This window comes from Heloderma suspectum, chromosome 2 (genome assembly GCF_057233095.1).
Source record: "Heloderma suspectum isolate Gila_16-S chromosome 2, 16-S_ref, whole genome shotgun sequence".
NCBI lineage: Eukaryota > Metazoa > Chordata > Lepidosauria > Squamata > Helodermatidae > Heloderma > Heloderma suspectum.
This window is the reverse complement of record NC_139459.1, coordinates 136,971,245-136,992,242: the sequence shown is the minus strand read 5'-3', so window position 1 is coordinate 136,992,242 and position 20,998 is coordinate 136,971,245. Positions and strand designations below refer to the sequence as shown.

The window sequence follows — 20,998 nt, the reverse complement described above, 5'->3', positions numbered from 1 at the left end:
AAGTTGCGAATCAATGTGGTGTAATGGATATAGTATTAGATGTGGGAGACCTGGGTTGTAATTCCCCCACTGTCTTGAAGCTCACTTGGTGACCTTGGGTTAGTTACTACCTTTCCTTTCTCACAGAGTTATTAGGAAAACCCTGTGTACACCACCCTGAGCGCAGTGCAGGGTCTACGTCAGTGATGTATCATTTGTTCATCACATTTGTTCATAACTGACTAAGTATCAACACAGAAAACAATGCATAATTTATGTTATTCTTGTTGGGTGATGCCTTTTGGGCAATTTTGGGGGAGTTGCAAAGGGCAAATATCAGAAGAATGAGAGAAAAAATGATAATGTTTTGCCATTTGGCTGACTTGGCCTTTCCCATGGGCAGGTTGGCCAAAGTTGCTATGCACTGGCAGAGCTCTGTTTAAACAGCTCTTTTGTTCTTACTGTGTTATGCTGTAGACTCTACTTAGTTTGTTGTTGTTCAGTCATTCAGTCGTGTCCGACTCTTTGTGACCCCATGGACCACAGCACGCCAGGCCTTCCTGTCCTCCGCTCTCTCCCGGTGTGTGCTGAAGTTCATATTCATTGCATCAGTGATGCTATCTAGCCATCTCATCCTCTGCCGTCCCCTTCTCCTTACTTAGTTTACCTTTGCATATATGTTGAACTATCTTTAGGAATGAAAACACACACACACATTTGTGTTAATAATTAACATGAGAGGAAGCACTGAGACACTAGTCCACAGGCTGCAATATGAAACTCACTTGTTAAATCTACCAGGCCATAAGAACTTAATGGGACTTCCTTCTCAGTAAGAATGCTTAGGATTGCACTATTAATGAGCCAGGGTATGAATGTTTATAATTAGTGGCAATTAAGTTCTATAATGTATGAGTAACCTGCTGCTTTTCTTCCAAATAAAGATGAGAACATAGTATGGCAGCCCAGTTTAAAGACATTGGTCCCATCCAGAGGAAGTTAGTTACGCTTAATAAGTCCCATTGAAGTGAATGGGACAAATTACTCATGGTTAATGTATGTCCCCTTGATTTCAATGGGATTTAAGCACAACTACTTTTCCCTGGATTGGGCATATTGACTTGAGAAAGGCAACAGTTTTAATGAGACCCGAAGGCCATTCTTAGCAAAAATGCACATACTCATTGCTTTTGTCCCATTATCATCACTCAAACAAGCTCTGTAGGTTTTTGAAATGCAATAAAACCTTGCATAACTGTTTGACTAGAGCCAGTAGTGGGAAAGAAGGCACGTGGGAGCATGTCAAAGGCAGTGATTACTTCTGTCTTCAGTTCTCTGGAAAAAAAACCACCCATGGACAAAGTCTGTTGGAAGATGGATTTAACAGTAGCTAGATACAACGAAGGTATGAATGGAGGGGAGCTGAGGAAGAAGTGAGGTCAAACAGATCTGCAGACATAAGAAATGTAGAAATATTTCAGTTCAAGCTTTGCTGAATGTGACTGAATGATGAAGTAGGAAGTATTATTGCTGTGCATTTTCTTCTTCCTGAGAAATCATAACTTGGACAATACTGTACAGTTGATATCATGGTTGAGCCAAAGAGTACTGTCGTCAAGAATTACATTTTTTAAAAGCTGTTTGTTAGGTCTGCCTTTTTTTGGACATTGTCCCCCACTTTTACAGTTTGTGCCTGAAATAAAGACTGTGTATAAGCCAGTAATTTTTCAGACACTTGAAGGTGGTATGATAAAGCCATCACTGCAAGCATTACAGACATTCATTTTTCCATGTCACTGTACCCACTTTCATTTTTACTGTCCTGCTTTGGTTTATGGACAAATAGGTTTTCAGGTTTTTAAAGATATAAAAGCATAACATACTAGGCACTGTATGGAACCTAGACATGTCACCATCCACAAGAGGGTGCATAATCTTAAGAAAGAGGTCAATAAAATATTGTTGAGGATGGAACAGGATACATTGAAGTGGCAATTGAATATGCAGAAAAGGCAATCTTGTTGCAACTCATGAATGGCTTTGCTGACAAAATAGGGTCTGAGAATGTGTTAGAAGGTTGTAGAAGCGAAAGTGGGAGAATGTAATACAGGGGACAAATAGAATACATAGCAAGAAGAGGAATAAGGGAAGGAGTTCAGGTGGAAATATATGCCAGACTGTCTGTGTGTAGTGTGAACGTACAGCAGCACAAAAAAGCCACAAAGGTGGTCTTGACCATAGCATTCAGCATCCTAGGAATTTAAGTTTTCATTTGATAAATGATCAAGTTTCTAGACCTTATGACTGCAAAGATATGGTAAATGTGTGAGCCATGCCTAGGGAAATATCAGGAATCTGAGGAGTTGCTGATTAGCATTTCTAGTACTGCGGGTGGAGGCTCATTTCCTATATGGCCCCGTGCCTTTAAACATGTTTAACAGCAATAGAATATATCATGCAAAGCAAGCAAAATTAAAATTGATAAAGATTGCAGATTTCAGCTTTTTTGGTGCAGAATATGGTTAACCTGGCACAGTTTTTTTTAAATACCACAGAGTACACATAAGCCTCAATGTACAGCCAGATCATGTTTTATGGTTCTTACAGGGATTTTACTGAAAGTGGGCTCGAGATGGCAAATATATATGTATACAATCACTTGTATTGAGTTGCAACAAAGCCCCTTTCCATTTTCTGACTAGCCACAAAGTTTACCAACTTATGGTTTAAGAAATAAATAAATCAGGTCTTTCTTCTTACTCCTGTATGGCTGTTTTGGGCAGATATGGCAAGATGAGCCTGTGTTGGGTGGAATCTTGGCCCCTGGGAGATCGGGTGGAATCGTGGCCCTTAGGGCCCCATGGCAATTCTCAATGTGATAAGGCATAAGTAACTTAGTGAGCTCTGGCAACATTTTGGCTGGAATGGGAATCACCTGCTGTGCTAAAACATCCTAGGTCAGAGCAATCATAAAGCATCTGGGTCCATTATTAGGGTAGAGTGGTAGAGAGCAATGGAATGTATTTAGGAACTTAAAAGTCTGTTGTGCAAAATGATAAGGAGCTGTGGGAAAGATTGAAGGGGTATATAATAATTGTAAGCAGAGATAAAGATGATAGCTCCATGCAGTTGTTAAATCTAGGTACTGCTGATGCATGGAAGGGGAAGGGACCAGAATTGTGGCAACAGGCTCCAGATCACATGTACAGGAGGTACTCAGGTGTATGCACATAGGCTCAGAGTTAAAGGTCAACACATGGTGGTTGTGGGAGGATGGGGCCTGCCATTGTGATCCTACTACCCTTCCCATGCCTTGATTGTACCTATATTTAGAACATCCGAGGGCCAAACCAATGTGATGTCAAATGTATCTTTGCATTTAGCTTGCATGTGTGGTTTTTTTAATGCAAAAAGCATCTGTGTGTGTCTCTGTGTGTGTGTGCGCGCGTGTGTGTGCGCTTGTGCTAAAAATGATCAGGATCACAGCAGGCGGGGAAAAAGAATTCAACTTTTTCCTTCACTGCTACTGTTCTGAGAAAAACCCCTCCTCTGAAGCTACTATTTGCATGAGGAGCAAATCTCCATTTACCAATGTCTAGTTTGGACCTCAGGGAAGATGTAGACTGTGGGCAGGCATGAATAATTTGAATCTGCAAGCCAAATGAAGTCCACTGTACATCAGCAGCTTGAAAAGCCAAAGGTTTTTACTGTCTGCTTGAGGCTACAAAAACAAGAAGGTTGGCGAGCATTTCCCAGCTCATTATACATGACCGGTGGGCTGCATTTTGCTTATTGGGTCATGAGTTGTGTAGGCCTGGCTTAAGATAGTGTTGTCGTCGATGTTATCATCATTGGTACACTATTACTACTACTACAGTGTCATCAGTGTGCATGGTGTTTTACAGAGTATAGGAAGGCAGGTCCCTGCCCCAAGTATTTCAGGCAGGAGTTTTTCCAGCCGTACCTGGGGATGCCAGGAATTGAACATGGGACCTCCTTCATGCAAAAGTGAGCTTCATACCACTGAGCAGCGGTCCTTCTCAAACTACAATTCTCAGGATTCGTCAGGGAAAGTTATGATAGCTAATGCAGTATACAACCATATACTGTTTACAAACTATATTCTTCTTTATATAAATGAATAAACCAATATAAGTTTGTAGTGTAGGTACGCTGAGGAACGTATGCTGTGCAGAAAAGGATGAAAGAATTTCACAGACAGTGGCAGAATTAAATGGGGTTAGATGCAGAGATCTAACCCCACTACATCTTTGCCATATTCGGTCTGAAACATTTGTAGTAATAGATTATTTCCACTGATTGTGTTTAGGATAGGGCTGTAAGGTTTCCAAGTAAGGAATAAGCAAAACAAAGTTTACATTTAAACGTTAAAATTTAATTTTGAATTTACTTTTAAAACTAAAAATTATTTTTATTTTTAGTGTTTTTATAGTATTTTAATATTTTTGTAAGTTGTTATTGTTTTAAATTGTATGTCACTTTTGGTGCTTTGCAGAAAAGCATTTTAGAATTTAATAAATTTCTGTTTTGTGCATGAGAGTATGCTTATTGATGTACCTTGAAAATAAAAGCAATGTGAGTAGTAATGACTGTTCTTGCTGCTGCTTCTTATTTGTATTTAATTTCAAAAAGTCTTTTGTGATTTCAGTTGTGATTTTTGTATTATTTTAATCAGGAACTATATTTCCTTCAGTGGTAAGGCAACTGATAAATACAGTTCCTAATGTGAGTATTGTTCTGCCACAAAGATACAGTTGCACGGCCATAAGGTAATGGTCTTGAGCAGAGATGGCCAACTTGTTCATTGCAGGGTGGTGTGGGGGGATATCCTTGCCAAGCAAGCTGCTTCAGGGCTGGACCCCTGGCCATGATATCACTGCTCCCCCTTGTGTCCACTGGCTGGAAGAGCCCTCCTAACATTAGACATGAGGAAGTCCAAGGGGGTGTCTCCATGAGCGATTTACTCCGAGCAGCCTGTGTGTTGAGGTCGTTAGGGATACATGATGTTGTGGCCATCCAGCAGCCACCCCAGAGCTTATCAGGGAAAAACCAGATTTCCTGAGATTGCTTAAAGTCTGATTCTTTTCCTTAAGTCAGGTTCTCCGCGGTATAGTTGCTGTGTGCCCCAACCACCTCATTTACCTCGGGTATGCTAGACCTGCCGAGGGCTGTGCCTTTCACTGTAACTCTGGTCAAGGGGTGTTTCCTGTGTGTTTCCCATCCCTGCACAAACCAATTAGTGTCTATTGAGAAGTAACCCCCATTGTGGTCAATGAGGCTTCTCCCCTGAATGCCCACATCAGAACTTACAGAGATCCCCCTCAATTGAAATGGCACAGCTTAAAGCCCAATTCCCTAAGTGCTGTAAAGCATTATCTCGAGGCTCGAATTCTCTGTTGTTTGGTTTATTGCCTTAGGAAGTAACTACTTTGACCCTTTGTTATAGAGATCCTGCACAGCATTGTGTTACAATGGTAGCTGGTTTCCCATCTTTGTTTTTATTTCTCCCTTTTCCTCAACAAACCCATTAGTGTCTCCTCAGAAGTAACTCCCATTGTGCTGAATGAGGCTTTCCCTCTGAATGCCCACATCAGAATTTACAGAGATCCCCCTGAATTGAAAGCTTTTTTTTTAGCTGTGAGTTTAAAGCACAGATTCCCTGAAGCCTGTAAAGTGCTTTACCAAACCTGCAATTCTCCATGGCTTGGTTTATTGCCTTAGGAAGTTATTACTTCACACCTTCATTGTAGAGATCCTGCAGTTAGAAAGGGGGCTGTTTTCCCATCCCTGTGACACCCCCCCACTTTCCCAGCATAAGCATACAGTATGTGTGTCTACTTGGAAGTAACACCCATTGTGCTCAATGAGGCTTGCTCCTGAAATGCAGGTGCATCTGGACTTTCAGGAAAAAGGGGTGGGAGAGAGGGGGAAGCCTCTCTTATTGCTTGAGCAGCCCCTACCAGTCAGATGACATTCACTCCAACCCCCACCCCCACTAGGAAGTACGTTCTGTGAAGCGATTTTTACTGGTCTGGTGAATCTGCTCATGGAGCTCTGCTTGCAGCAAAAATGATTCCTTTAAAAAAATCTGGTACTCCTCCATTAGCTTCTCCTTCTGTTGCCATGGAAACACAGCTGTAGAATGATTTCAGGAAATCTGGATGAACTTCCTTAATGTATATGGGAACTGATAATTCAGCTGTCTCGTTCTCTCCCCCTCCGCCACCCTTTGATAAGAATGGCCCATTGATAAGGAAGGGTGTTAAGAGGGTAAGGGGTCAGGAGTTGTGATGAGTAGGATTAATCTTACTATTGATCTGGAAAATGTTTTGAAAAACCCAAGGGCACAAGACAATAGAGAAATAAGTATGAATTTAAGCCTATTAATTTCAGTGGGTTTAAGCATACTTAACTCTGAATTGGATTGTGGCCAAAAACTTGAAATAACCTTGCACTTCTAATAACCCTGATCGTGTATTTTGGCTACTCTTTTTATATCACCTTAAAAAACAGACAATCCCAGTATCCCACAACTTATAAATGTACTGGAAATTATTTTCAAGATAAATTTAAGGGTTTTTTTATTCTGTTATTTTAACCTCTGCTGCTTGGGATTTAGCAAGCTATAAGAGTCAGGCAATTCCTCAGCAAAGAAGCAACTGAAGGAATGTCACATTGTGTACCTTATTTTTCAACTTGGTGCACATAGTACACTTAAAATGGCTCTTTTCGTTAACTCCAAAGTTTGTGACAGGAGATACTGGAGAGATCAGTTCCTTAAGTATGTAGCAAAGCTGATTCCCTTTAAAAAATCCGGTATGCCTCCATTTGCTTCTCCTTCTGTTGTCATGGAGACACGGCCAAGAAGCTTTAGGGATAACGCAGATGTCTCTGGGACATCTTTTTTGGTGTGGAGAGCTGCCAGCAGCCTTGGAGGGAAGCCTGAGAGCAGTACTGACTTTTGCCTGGTTAGTGCCACTCTCAGGCTTACTCCCATCTTGCCAGTGCCACCACCCCACCCCACCCATGCCACACCACAAGAGGATGCCTCGGAGGCATCTGCCATAGCACAGAAGCCTGTTGGGTGTGCATTGGTGTCATGGTGTGCAGGGTGGCTTGAACTACACTCGGCACTGCTTCTGAACTGTGATAATGCAAAATAAGGACATACTTTCAAAATGTGGAGTGTTGTAGGGGAGTGAGTAATCCTCTAATATATTTCTTTAAAAGGCTATATGCTTTGGCAGATGAATGGAAGCACATCCTTAAAAATCCCTCAAAAACAGTTCCAAAACTGCTCAGAGCATGAGGTAGAGCAAGGTTTGTTATTTAGTATGGGCTTATCTAAAAGGTGATCATGAGGGTAATCAGATTGAAATGTCTATTGCAGAAGCAGCATTGATTGCATTGCTGAAATAGGCAGTTCTGTTTTTTACATGATACAGATTGAAACACTATAAAAGCATGCAAAACCAATAAACATTTTATTTTTAAAGAGACCATGAATATGAAAATGAATCAAGGTCAGGGATTGTTTTACATTATTCTTCACCAGTGTCTGAAAAACTATCATCTGTAAAGAGCTGTAGGTCGAAGTCTTATGCACACTTATGCTAAAGGTGTAATCCTAGTCCAAACCTACTTAGAAGTATGCAGCGCTGAAATCAGTGAGATTTCCAAGTAAACATGCATAAGAATGGATGTGCATGTCCCATTGAATTTAGGGGACTAATTTCACGCTAACATGCATAGTATAAGGCTGCAAGTCTTTTCATCTAAACTATTTTACCATTTTATTTATTTATTTAAGCATTTTAATGCTGCCTTTCTGCCACATACTGGTATTCAAGACAGGCACAGCTCACAAGAAAAAACACGCACCATTAAACCAAAAATACATACCCAAGAGCTGCAAATAAAAAATGTATCTTAAGGCAGCAGGCAAAGCAAAGCATTACCAACAATTCACAAATCATAACAAACAACAATAACCATTACCAAAGACAACAATATTAATAATTATAACCTACTAATTAATACAACACAAACCATTGACCAAAAGCTGAGGTAAACAGGGCAGCTTTTGCCTAATTCCTGATAATTGTTAGTCATGCTGACACTCCTCGCAGTGATTCTGGTATCAATTTGCTATATAAGAGTTTGCTTCCCACCTGTTCCTTATTTCAAAGTATGGTTCCTTATCATGAATCGTATGTACCATATGGTAAGATGCACCATAATTGCAATTTAAAAAAATGTAATACATTACAAGGGTGGTATATTCTAAGACAGTGCTGTTAATGTCCTGATATACATAATATGTAATTTTCTTATGGTTTCACAGTGTGTTCCTTAGTTTGGAACTCCTCATGTGGCAACCCTGTAACGGGTTGCTGAACAGGGCATGCATTGCATTTAAAAACGAACAGTAATGGAAGTCTTATTTTGCCCCCAAAGCACTGATGAACAACAGTACAATTAAAGCATGTTATTCTTAAGCAAGGTTGATCTGCCAGAGCCGAAGCCTCTCACAGAGAGATGACTTTTTTGAAATCACCTTGTGATCCACATTGACATGTGCTGATGATCAAACGACCCCAACCTATGTTCTGAAACCCTGAACCAGGGATGAGGAATATGTGGCCCTCCAGATGTTGTTGGACTGCAACTCCTCTAACTAGTGCCTATGCCGGCTAGAGCTGCAGTCCACCAACATTAGGACGGCCATATGTTCCCCACTCCTGCCCTAAACATTTGGTCAACACAATTTCAGCAAGCTAGATATTTGAAGCTTGTAGAACTCATGATGACATATAATCCCATCACAGGCTGAAACCTCCCCGTGACACATTACATGTGTCAAACAAAAATTAGTCTTATCATGAAAAATAGTAATAACAACAACAACAACAACAATAGGAATCTACCTATATAGAATGGTTTTATCATGCATCGGGCATTGCTTGTTAATACCCAGAAGTTTGTACTAAGTTGTCTCATTTTTCTCTGCCTTCAGTCAACAGAGTACTCAGCCATGGCATCACTAGCTGGTGGATTAGATGACATGAAGGCCAATTTAACGAGCCCTACTTCAGCAGATATAGGAGCCAGTGTTCCAGGGCCACAATCATATCCTATTGTGACAGGTAAGAAATACTAGATAATGTAATGAGGCTACATGTTTAAAATGGACATACTGTGTAGAAACCAACTAAAGTCCTACTTAGAGCAGACCCATTGAAATGAATGGGATTAAGTTAGTCGTGTCTAACTTAAGTCCCATTCATTTTATTGGGTCTACTCTAAGTAGGACTTCAGTTGGATTCTACCCACTGTGTAAAATGATAGGTGCTTGTGAAAACATAATATGTTGGTGTTGGGATACGAGTGTAGGAGGTTATGCATTTAAAAAAATTGTCCGAAACAGCCTGTATCCTATATTGCCAACTGTTAATTATTTCAATGAGCAACTCCTCTTTTGTTTGTGAGATGTACCATAACTGTAAAAAGCAACTTTAATTAAATATATTACGAGGACTGTATATTCTAATGAAGTATTGCTAATGTTCTGACACACATAATATGCCATTTTTTAATGTATGAACACACAATATGTTTCTTATTTTCAAGCTCTTTAGGTAGCAAGCATGCCTACCTGTATAACTTCCTTGTCCTCTTGTTCTCTTAGAGTGACTGAAAAGATTGTCCTCTCATATTGGCTGAATATAGATGGTTCTGTATTCTCCTATTTCCATGCTTGAACTGAGGTGGGGTAGGGCGCTATCCCACTTCTTTGCAGGTAGATCTTAAACCACACTACTTCTTTTCATTGGCTCCAGTTGAGTCTGGCCTAAGTTGAAATGAAACCTGCCCACTTGCCTTGGGTACAGAGGAGGATGTTCTCCATTGTGCCCACAATATCAAATGTCCCACCCAGGAAGATCTTCCAGATTACTTTCTTATATAGCTTTTGCTATTAGTTGAGGACTTTCCTGTTTCGAAGAGCCTTCCATGGTTGCGTTGATGGGTGTTTATTCTTTGCTACTGTTGCATTTCTAGCTCCTAGTTCAATAACATATGTATAGTTTTATTTTATATTATTGATTTTTATTTTATATTACAGCTTTTATTTTATTATCTGAATACTTTATGTCGAAAAGTGACCAACCTATTACTTTATAAAGAAATTAATTAAAATATTAATTCAGTTCATTCACTTCACGACATCTGTGGAGTTATATGAGATCACAGCAGGATAGAATTTGCCTCTGTGTTTTTCTTCCTACATCCCACCTAAATATACACAACATGAGCAGTGAAGATTTGACTGGCCTTTATGTTCCATGTCCAGCACCAATAAAAAAGATAAGGAGGATTTAATTAGCCATGCTTTATGCTGGTTTATTTCACTGTTTGAGGAATGAGGACCACAGGGGTGAAGTGGGAGGGGAAGAGCCAAGGGTTGCTTGACCCAGGAAGATAATGAGCTAGGAACAGCTCTGTGGATGGGCATGGAGTTCCTTTTTCCCCCTTACTTATGGCACCAAGTCCGCATTTATCATGATCAGAAAGCATTTATTTTTAAAGAGATATTTACATCCTAAAATCCTTTCGAGGTCAAAGCGATCTGTATTTGAACGCCATGTGGAAGCGGGGACTGGTGATTACTTTATGGATTACGGACAAGTGGACATAATGTAAGTGGCACCTTAATTAGTTGAAATGCTAATTAAAAATTAATCCGTTGAGAAGTGGCATACAATCGCTCTAAGTAATCACAAACCTTTATGCTGTATAAAGCGCAACATTAACAACACTGTTCTCCACATCACTGCTTTTCTCTCCCCCTCCCATCCGTTTTTGCTTTTTTGACTCATTCTACTTTAATGCTGTTTGTATTTGGTTTTTGTTTTGCTTTGAGATTGTTTGTTTGTGTATTTTGATTATTAACGTTCTGTTCAGGAACTGCTAAAGGTTACAATATTATGCTCTGATATATATGTTTAGTTCCTTCATAACTGGGTGCAAACGAAAGTACAGAACAATTAGATAACATCAGACTACTTCTACTGAACCTAATTTATAATCCAATCCGAAAAAGATTTACTGGGAAGCAAGTTCAGTTGAAACCACTTCCATATAATTATCACTATGATCCAGCAACAGAGAGCCACATAACTGGTGATCTGTGCTGTAAGGTGTTTTACTCAGGAGCTCCATATGGTGCCAATCTCCTATGAGAAAGACTGTACTTCTGCAACTCTTCCAGATGTGGAGGAAGTGGGTTTGCTGGTGTGGGGTTCCTCCCTCATGCATCAGCTAGTTTCCGCATGCAGACTGGGGCAACTGCATAGAAGTAGCTTTACTGCCTCTTTTGGTTTTAGTGGGGCTTTCTTCTGTTGCACTTTTGGTTCTTTGGATTTAGGCCAGTATGTTCAGGCTGGGGGTGGGCAACTTGTGGCTGTTCAGATATTTTGGCCTACAATACCCATTATCATTTACCACTGACTATGCTGTCTAGGGCTGATGGGAATTGTAGACCCAAACATCTGGAAGGGCACAAGTTACCTACTGATAGATTAGTACTACAGCAATTAATCTTCTTATGCAAAGCACATCCTAGCACAGTCAAAATTTCTAGGTGTGAGTGACCTATTGACATCATCATCAATATTATAAAGCTCTAAGATATTTTGTGGTGTTGGTGATGATGGTGGAGCAGACCTGGCAGTGTTCGACTCAGCTGCCTGTCTTTCATGAAGCAGCTGGATGGTATGTGGTGCTTCTGGCAGTAATTGACTGGGCTGCCTGCCAGTCAGAGGGAAGCTGGGCCATCAGAAGGACTTCTGGCTTTATTGGTTGAGCTGTTTTGATCTGGGAGGGGCTGGGCAGGCAGCAAAAGAGGGAGTAAAGGCTTGGAAGATGGAATGCTACAAGTGAATGAGAGGATGGGCAAAGGCAGTAGACAGCCAGTTCACACAATCACTGCAGCCCACCGTGGTTTGTTTAAGCCACGGTGAGTTGTGGCCCACACAACAGACTATGGGTTATTTGAGGGTTGTTTAACCCTCAAACATCCCCTGCCTCCCAGGTTCAGATGATGTGACAAACCATGGCAACCCCCCACTGGGGGCTGAATATTCAAAATGGCCACCAGCACGTGCCACTGCAGTGATCATGCAAACCTGGTCACTGATTAAGAGGGAACGGAAAAATGGAACAGAGGATAGAATGAAAGGAGAAATCTACTTGACTGGGAACTGTAGAGGAAGGAAGTTCATATGTTGATTTGAAATAACCAACCAAATCTTAGGTTGTAGAGCTCCCATACATGTATATAACACCCTCAGTGGTGCTTTACAGAGTAACACAATCAAAAGTTAATCGGTATCTCTAAGGAATTTGCATTCTAAATTGACAAAATCTAGGAACATTTCTGGATAGGGTAATCACTTATGGCCTACCTCCTGATCCATGCTTATGTTCTTGATTCTTATCCTAACTGGTGACTTGGAAAGAAAGAATATACTTAATATATAGTGCAAGGCATGTGCACATGTAATAGATTTTACCACTGTGCCTATTTTAACTGTAGAGGTAGTTTGCACATACCCCTACTAAGCTATTGTACTAATTACTGCTAGTCACTGTATAAAGCAACATTAGACTGCTTTCCGCTATTGAGTTAGCTTTAAGTGGTTTAGGGCACAGTTCTATGCAAGTTTAGGCAGAAAAAAATCCTATAACTCCCAGCTTCTCCCAGCCAGTCATGGGAGTAAGTCTTCCCAATGATTAAAGAATATTTAGTTGATTATCCATCAATTAACTAATAATTAATTAATACTACATATAATCAAAACATCAATGTCCATACAGCTCAGAGATACTGAAGGAAGTGTGAAATACCTTACAGTGTAACAAACAAAACTACCATACATTTTTAGAAGGAAAGGGTGTATTTTTCATTCTCAATTCCAGTAACCCAGTAGAACCAAAATGGTTTCAACCCTAAAACTAAGTTTGCCTCTCTCAGCCACAATGGTTAAAATTTGCCCATACCAATTAAAACTGGTTTCTGTCAGCTAATAAATTAAAGTTCCAGGGCACAATCCAGAGGGAAGGTATCCTATACAAGCCTCATTGAAATGAATGGGGGCTCTTGCACAAGAGCTGGCTGGGGAATGCTGGGAATTGTAGGACTTTTTTCTGTCTAAGCATGCATAGGATTGTGCCCTTAGTTGATTAATATAAACATTACAAGTGGGGACTTGTTGCATTATACTCCAAGCTGGCTGGAACAAGGAGCCTTGTAGTGCTGTTTGGGGTTTGGAGAGGAAACACTTTTTTTCCCCCACCCTCCTGAAACCTTCAGCTGCTGTGCTGAATAGTACCAGAAGGCTTAGAATCAAGGCTGACTGTGAGCCCTGAATCTAAGGGCTTTATCAATATATATCTGGGGGTAGGTATATAGCTTGGAGAGGAGTTTTTTTTTTTTTTAACCTTATGGTGCACATCCTCTTGAATGTTCACTTCCAAGCTTCTGTAAGCTGTTAGGAGCTCAAACAGCCCAATTCCCTCTCTCGTGCGCCATTCCCCCCTTCCTTCCTTCCTTCCTTCCTTCCTTCCTTCCTTCAGAGGACACAGCCAACATTCCATGGCTCAACTGCTCTCCCCAACAGATGTGATTGCTGGACTGACACAGTCTGTCTGACCTCCAGTTCCTTTATAACCCCCCTTTTTAAATCCCCTGGGATAGAAATAAGAAACAAATACAGGATTTTAGCACCGCTGTGATTAGGCTGCAGCACGTCATCCCCGCCCCACCCCACCCCACCCCAAATAAAATGTAGTAGGAAAGACAGGATTTTCTGTTTTTGGCACTCAGTGTGAGCCCAGAAGTTCCTTTTCCAGATAATGAGATGAGTTACTATCTAGTATTTTCTCATCTCTATGCTGTATGTAGGTTTTGGAAGCTCACAGGTTAATTTTGGTGGGGAGAGGTTTGATTAAAAATATTTTCTTTTAATTTACAAACTTCTAAGTTACTTCTGTATATCTGGTGAGCCCTTGAGTATGTAGAAAGCTTTCCCTTATTTTTGGGTGGTCTCACTTTGTTCCAAAACTGAAAGGCACTTGATCAGCCAAGTTCATTGTTACAGGAAATTAAAGATTGAGGCCATAATTATAGTAAATAACTCTGGAAAAGTGTTTTGTCTCAGTGTGCCACAGCTTAGTGAAGGTATGTCTTCTATAGTTAATATCAGGTAAAAACATAATTATGTTGGCATCATTATTAAAATGAATGTAAATCAGTTTTCAACATACTGTGTTACTACGTAAATTTGTGGGTCACTCTCAGTTGTAAGTACTCTCCCTTAAAAAATACAGTAGAAATAAAAAGAAGCCTTCAAAAGGGCAAATAAATTAAGGTTGCCACCTCTCCCAGAGGGGAATAAAAATCTGTCAGTGCTCATTTGCATATGATTTATCTAAGCACATGCACATAAAAAAAAAAATCCATTGATTTGAATTGTCTGGGTGACAAAAAAAAGGTCTGGTCATTTGAAAATGAACCATCTCCTCCTCCCCTACCATAACAATAAAGAACGGAAGAAAGAAAATTGCCCATCTACATTACTTTGTTAGTGGCATAAAGCCTTCAGTAGAAGGGAAAATGTTTAACTTGGAAACTAATAAGTGAATAAGCGCCATATACAATTATTATAATGTACTGAAATGGCTAACTTGCTTATATTTATTTTATATACATGTAGCTTAATCCTGTGCATGTTTACTCAGATGTTACTCTCCGGAAAGTGAGCACAGGACTGCAGGATTAAGAACAAAGTGTGCAATCCTGGTCTCACTAGTGACTTGCTTATGGTCACCTAGTTGCTTATGGTCTTCAGCTGCTGCGTTAGGACCAACAGGTGGGTCACACTACTTGTGATCCTAAGGTGGGTCACACCAATAGTACCATCACCATTTTCTGTTTTGTTTAGGGTTTTTTTAATTAAAGAAGGAAAATGTAAAGGCAAAAAAGCATGGAAGATGAAGAGAGAGAGGGAGAGAGAGGGCAGCCAGATGCAAAGGAGAACACAGTTCTTTCACTTTTAATAATTGTATAGAAAAGGGAATTTCAGCATTTACCACCATACATGACAAACTAGGGGTGCCTGGGTCTGAAAAGGTTTTGCAGCCTGTGTCCTAATGAATTCATGGCAGAGGTGACATTAGAACTGGGGACTTCCCAGCTCATAGCAAACACTCTTTACAACCACCACACCATAACATACCAGCTCTCAGTTTCTGAATGCTCCCTGGTTTCAGAAAAAAAAGAAAGAAAAAAGGAAGAAATAGGCTTTGTACTATTTTAGCTGCTGGAGCCTCTTCTGCTGAACACTTTGCAAAATAATGTCTAGAACCAATTTGGTGTTTCATGCTCACATACCTGGAGTGTTATGGAAAAACATCTGAGACTCTAGATCAGGGTGGGCAGAAGGTAGACCTTTGGGCAATTTCCAGTGGACCACCTAACAGCTGCTGGTTGTTTGGATTCTTGCTAGACTAGTCTGATTCTGGAAGGCACTTTTTATGTTTTTAAGCAAGAGTACATCCTCAGGGTCACCCAACACAGATTTAGCTATGCCTTAAGTGCTAGAAGAACATAAATATGGACTCTTATTTGTAAGTTTAAAGCTCATTGGTGGACCATGGGGATTCTAGTACGAAAAAAAGAAGGCAAGAAACTGCACATTGACCACACAAGATTGGTCAGCCCACCCTGCTCTAGATGCATAACTGAACCTGCTTAAAATCTGAAATTTGCTATCTCTAGCTAAATTTTGGAGCTATATGAACTTTGACTAGAATACTGTATCTTTCAATGTCATAAACATATACGTTAGAACATCCTCATTTTGTGTGGGAGACCCAAAAGTTGTATTGTGCATTTTTTAAAAATTACAAATGAACTGTAAATGGCACCAGAAGTCATTGACTGAATAGAGGAAATAGTTCTGTTTCATGAAAATAAAACCACCGAATTCCTTAGTGTTCCACGATTCAACACCCAGCAGGATATTAATGTGCAAAATGCTTAAAAGCCCCCATATTCTGGGATGAAGAGAGTTTGAGAAATGGGTTTTATTGTGGCCAAGAAAACTAATCTGGTTCTTTTGATAGGGCTGAGATCTGCAGTTCAAGCTTCAGCAGTTTTTATGAGAATGTCTAGGGACAGAGCTTGGCTTCCATTCACAAACTGACCTACGTCTAGTTTGTATTGTGAGTCCTGAGTTCTTAAGCCAACTCATAAAATAGTTTAATCAATGCAAAATAGGCTGAGAACCATGCAGATAAGAGAATTATGGCCACAGTGTTTCATTGTTCTTATTTTGAAGCCCTTGGCTAGAGTAGGAAAGCAGCATTGAGAAATAATAATGTAAAAGATCCTCAGTGCAGCTGTGGTGTCTGTCTGGGGTTTGCATTTCCTAGCAGATTTGCAGATCTGATCTGTAGTAATATCATTTGAATGAAAAAGTACTGTTTAGACATTGGCATTCACATCAGCATGTCCATAAAAATAGACCTAAATTATGGTAAAAGGAAATTTTGATGACACTTTTCTATACTGCTTCATCCACTGCTTGTGGTTATGGACCACTAGCTGAACATCTGATTAGAGAACTAGTTGATTTCTCTCCATCGTTTTTATGCCACATTAAATATTAAGTTAAAAAAAATCCTTGCTCTTACTGCCTGCTGCCACGGTTCATAAGCGTGCTCTCCATTTGCAAGCCAATGACATGTGCCCAGCTCATTACTGCTGTAGTCAGCATTTCCTGAGCAGCCCCTGATTGTTACTAATTACCTGCAGATGCATTTTCTCTGCTCTGCTGTGCTGACTTCAGCTTGGTCGCTATCACTTTGAGAGGACAAAGTGGCACTGAAATTGACACCTTTGCTCGCCTCTCCAATAAGGCACAGAGGGCAGACTGACAAATCCACAGGCAACTCTGACTGAACCTGGTTGGAGAGTCACTTTGTATTAACAGTACCCAGAAATGAGTGGATGAGAGTGCCAAGTGATCTAGCAAAAAGGAGCAATACAATCATATTTCATTTCAGTGGGATCAGATGTAGACTCTACATCACAGAGTTCTAACCAGCATGAAGGAAAGCCTTCAGAACAGCTTTGAGGGTTTGGGTTTTTACAGTGGGTGTTCAGACTGATGAACCAGGCCACTTCTTTTTTCAGGAGCCTTTGCAGATGTAAAACATCTCCCTTTCCTGAGCACCCTTTCCTGCAACTAGCTGCGCTAAGCTCAGTACCCTGGTTACATGAGTGGTTGAGCCAATCTACACAATGATATGTTCAGCAGGTTTTCCTGCCTTGCACCACTTCAGGGTTGAGTTGAAAGCTGCCCCATGAAAAATGGTTCTGGGGTAGAACTCTTTTGCTTGATCTGGCTGTGGGGGGTAGGTTGTGCAGGGAATCTTTTTTCCTCTGAGGAAGCACTCAAACATATGATTGCCTGTCTATACACTCCAAAGTGGCAAAGTATTGTCAGATTCTGCTGCATATTACAGTGTAGCTTTCCCAAGCTGCTCCAGAAAGTTAGAGAAGTGGCAGCCTCCAGCGTCATACATGGAGGTGTATCAGGGAAGGAAAATTTGGGGATAACTGATGGATGCATGGAAATGGTTGAACGAGCATGTGAGCCTCTTGGGTTCCCAGCCATAAAATGAGAAAACTGTTTTCTAGACAAGATACTTAACAGGGCAAATCTCTAGAAATGGATCCAGAGGCAGGGAAACAAGTTTGTGTTTCCCATGTTACATTTTCATTAATAAGAAATTAAACGTTATGTGTGCATGCATACTAGGGAGGTATGACTCAGTCAATTTCCATGCCCTGTCAGTTTTTTATGTGTTCATTCATAAGTCCATCCCTTTCTGTTTCTATATTCATCTGTGATTAAAAGAAATTTGCATGAAAATTCGTATTTCCTGTAATTTTAAAATATATTTTCTCACAAAATATGCATTTCTAAAGATCTCTAAAGATGTTTTCTTTCAAAGTTTTCATTTCTAAAAGTATTTTATCCTCAAACACACATTTTAGTACATTTTATGAGCCGAGAGTTGCATTGCAACATTCAGGAGAGTGAAAAATCCAAAGGAGAACTGCATTCTGATCTGCACATTAGCCTCGGAGGTATAGAATAGATTGGATTGCTTTGAACTGGGGATCAAATGAAATCTTTGAGCATCCCTAGGGTGCGTACCTTTAAAAAACAGAATGACATAGCCATAATCAGTTATAGGATTTAGGAGAGGATCAAAATATCATGACCCACCTTTGGCTGCAGCAATGCAGATGCTGCTTACTTTGGGAGAGCCAGGAATTCTAGGGCTTGAACAAAGAACCTGACATGGCATTGTGCTGGGACCCAGCTTAGTGAACATAACTCAGACTGTGTGCGCATAGGCCTCTTCTCACGGCACAGAAGGGATCAGGGATGTGCTGCCTTGTGCAACATTGGTCCCTGTAATTCACAGGCTATATGACGTCTCTAGATTGACCAGGTCCTTGCTTGGTCAACAGAACAGTACTCTTTGCCTGCTGCACATCCTGTGCCAGCAACTGACCTTGGGAGCCATCGGCGGCAGAACTGTGAACACAGACGAGGTCTCAACTGGGCTATGACTGCCCACAGCCCTGGCCTTAAGAGAAAGCATTTAAACTCATTATGACAGGCTTTGTGCATAGCACAATACACATACAGAAGAACAAGCATAAAGCTGGGAGCAGAGTCCCCTTGAAAATGTCATATCAAGCCTGGAAGGGGGAGGAATGGGTGAATGTCAGTCATGTTTGATTACCTTCTATGGGCTTTATAAGGAGGACCCAGTTACCTACCATATTTCATTTACAACTTCAGTTCAAACTGAAGTATAGCCTGTTCACTGTACCCGGCCCCAAAGTGATATAACTGGTGGTGGTGATTTTTAATTTCCTGGATCTCCCTCATAGATTCTTTTTTAGAAATTGGTGTTGTATAAGCTATTTTCCAGTTCTCTGGTAAGGAGACTGGTTTTAGTGATAAATTATACATTTACATTTTAGTTAAAAAGATCAATAATTTCACATCTTAATTCTCTAAGGACTCTTAGGTGAATGCGTCTACCCCTGGTGCCCAGACACCTACAGTACAATATATTATCGGGGAAAGATGTACTGCTCTCTGTATGGAAGCATACATGAGTAATACAAATATTATTTACCAGAATAACTGTAATTTATTTTGTATATTAATAGGATACACAGGAGGTAAATGTAAACAGTTCATATGTATCCTTGTAACTAGTGAAGTAGAAGTCAAGTCCAGGTGAAGAAAATAAAAAAAAAAGGATAAGTGCAGGCAACACAGTAAGGCAGGCCAAAAATAAAGTTGCAGACCAAATAGCTAAATATATATAAAACTACCAATTACAATTATTTACATATGTCAGAAGGAGGAAGCCACCCAGAAAAGCAGCAGGGCTGGTAAATAAGAAAGGTGTAAAAGGAACAGGGAAGGAAAACAGGGAAACTGAAAAGAAGCCAAATGAAATGCTGGCATTAGTCTTTTTTGTAGAAGATGCTGAAGAGATACTCACACTTGGAGAGGGGGGGATCTTCACGACAACAGAATGAGAAGCATGTTGGAATATTACCTGGGTTTTCATGGAATCAGCTTTGGTCCATCAGGGACATGTGAAGCAAGATAAGCTGAGCATAGCATACCTTTAACATTCAGTTTTCAGGGGTCACATGGTGCTTGAAAGGAACATACTTCCGGGTGGGGTGGGGGGAGTGGAACTGAATGTTATCAACCTGGCAGGGGCTGCTCAACCAATGAGAGAGGCTTGTTTCCTGCCCCTGTCCAGGCTCCACCCTGCTACTACATTATTATGAATGGAGGGCAACTAATTTTTTCCCATGTGAGCATATTTCCCTGAAGAAGCTAAAATCCCCAGTTCTTGAGTGCAGCATCTGAAGGCACCCCATGGGAATTCCCACCCACCCCAATTTTGCCCCATTCCAGCAATCTGTGGCAAAGTTATTGCTCCCACCCCATTTTCCCCCGTGTGTGCACTTTTGCCTTGAGAAGCCAAATTCCCCAATTCTCAAGAGCAGCATCTAAAGAATCCCTTTGAGAGCAGCTCAGACCCCCCAATTTTGCCCCATTCCAGCACTCTGCCCCAGAGTTAATGCTTCCAACCCCCCTTTCACCTTCTCCTTGCTCACGATGAGAATCTCCCATAAACCCAAAAGATCGTTACTACAATAAAGTAGAGAAGGGACTTTACATAACAACAGAAAAATGACTTTACATCAGAGAAATTATGAAACATCAAAGAAGCACAGCATCACAATATTGATTTAAGAGAGCATCGAAGAAATGAAAGAGTGCTTTAGGGCGAGTTACTAAAGTTAGCCTTTAACCCTTTTACTGCAGGGGAGCAAGATTTACTTCTTACTTCTGAGTAAACGTACACAGAAGGGGGATATGTTAAAGAATAAAAGCAGGCTAGCTAAAGTGAATGAGTGTCCCCACTACTGCAGTAATGTGAGGGGTCGCTGCTGTGCTCCTGGAGATTTTTTCAATGGGAAAAACTACTTACATTGGGAAAACAAGAGGGAATGGGGGGTGTCCCATCCCCTTGACCACATCACTGCCAGGTCACAGAGGCATGCCCAAGATTTAATGGAGGGGGGAGAGGGACATGGCACAGTGTGGTAATACCTCCAGGGAGCTGCTTTTAGTAAAAAAGTTGGAGTAAAAGGAGTTTAAGAAAATGTGGCTTTTCAAGAGGGAAGTGGCTGGTTGGCAGCAGATTGGTGATGAGGTCATCTGTCATGAAGGAATTCAGATTGCTCTAACTTCACACTAAATTGCTCGTGAAGACAGCCCCTTGAATTATTGATTTCTGGCAGTACTTCTGAATGTGG

The 20,998-nt window shown here is 40.7% G+C and overlaps 1 protein-coding gene across 2 annotated transcripts in view; it reads left to right on the top strand.

The window, feature by feature from the left end:
* The window catches only part of PAX5 (paired box 5), a 318,326-nt gene that overhangs the window by 154,269 nt on the left and 143,059 nt on the right, over positions 1-20,998 (top strand). For both annotated transcript variants that reach the window (XM_084834904.1, XM_084834905.1), the window contains exon 7: positions 9,017-9,146. In XM_084834904.1, the coding sequence (XP_084691030.1) occupies positions 9,017-9,146 (130 nt within the window). The remainder of the gene's footprint in view (positions 1-9,016; positions 9,147-20,998) is intronic.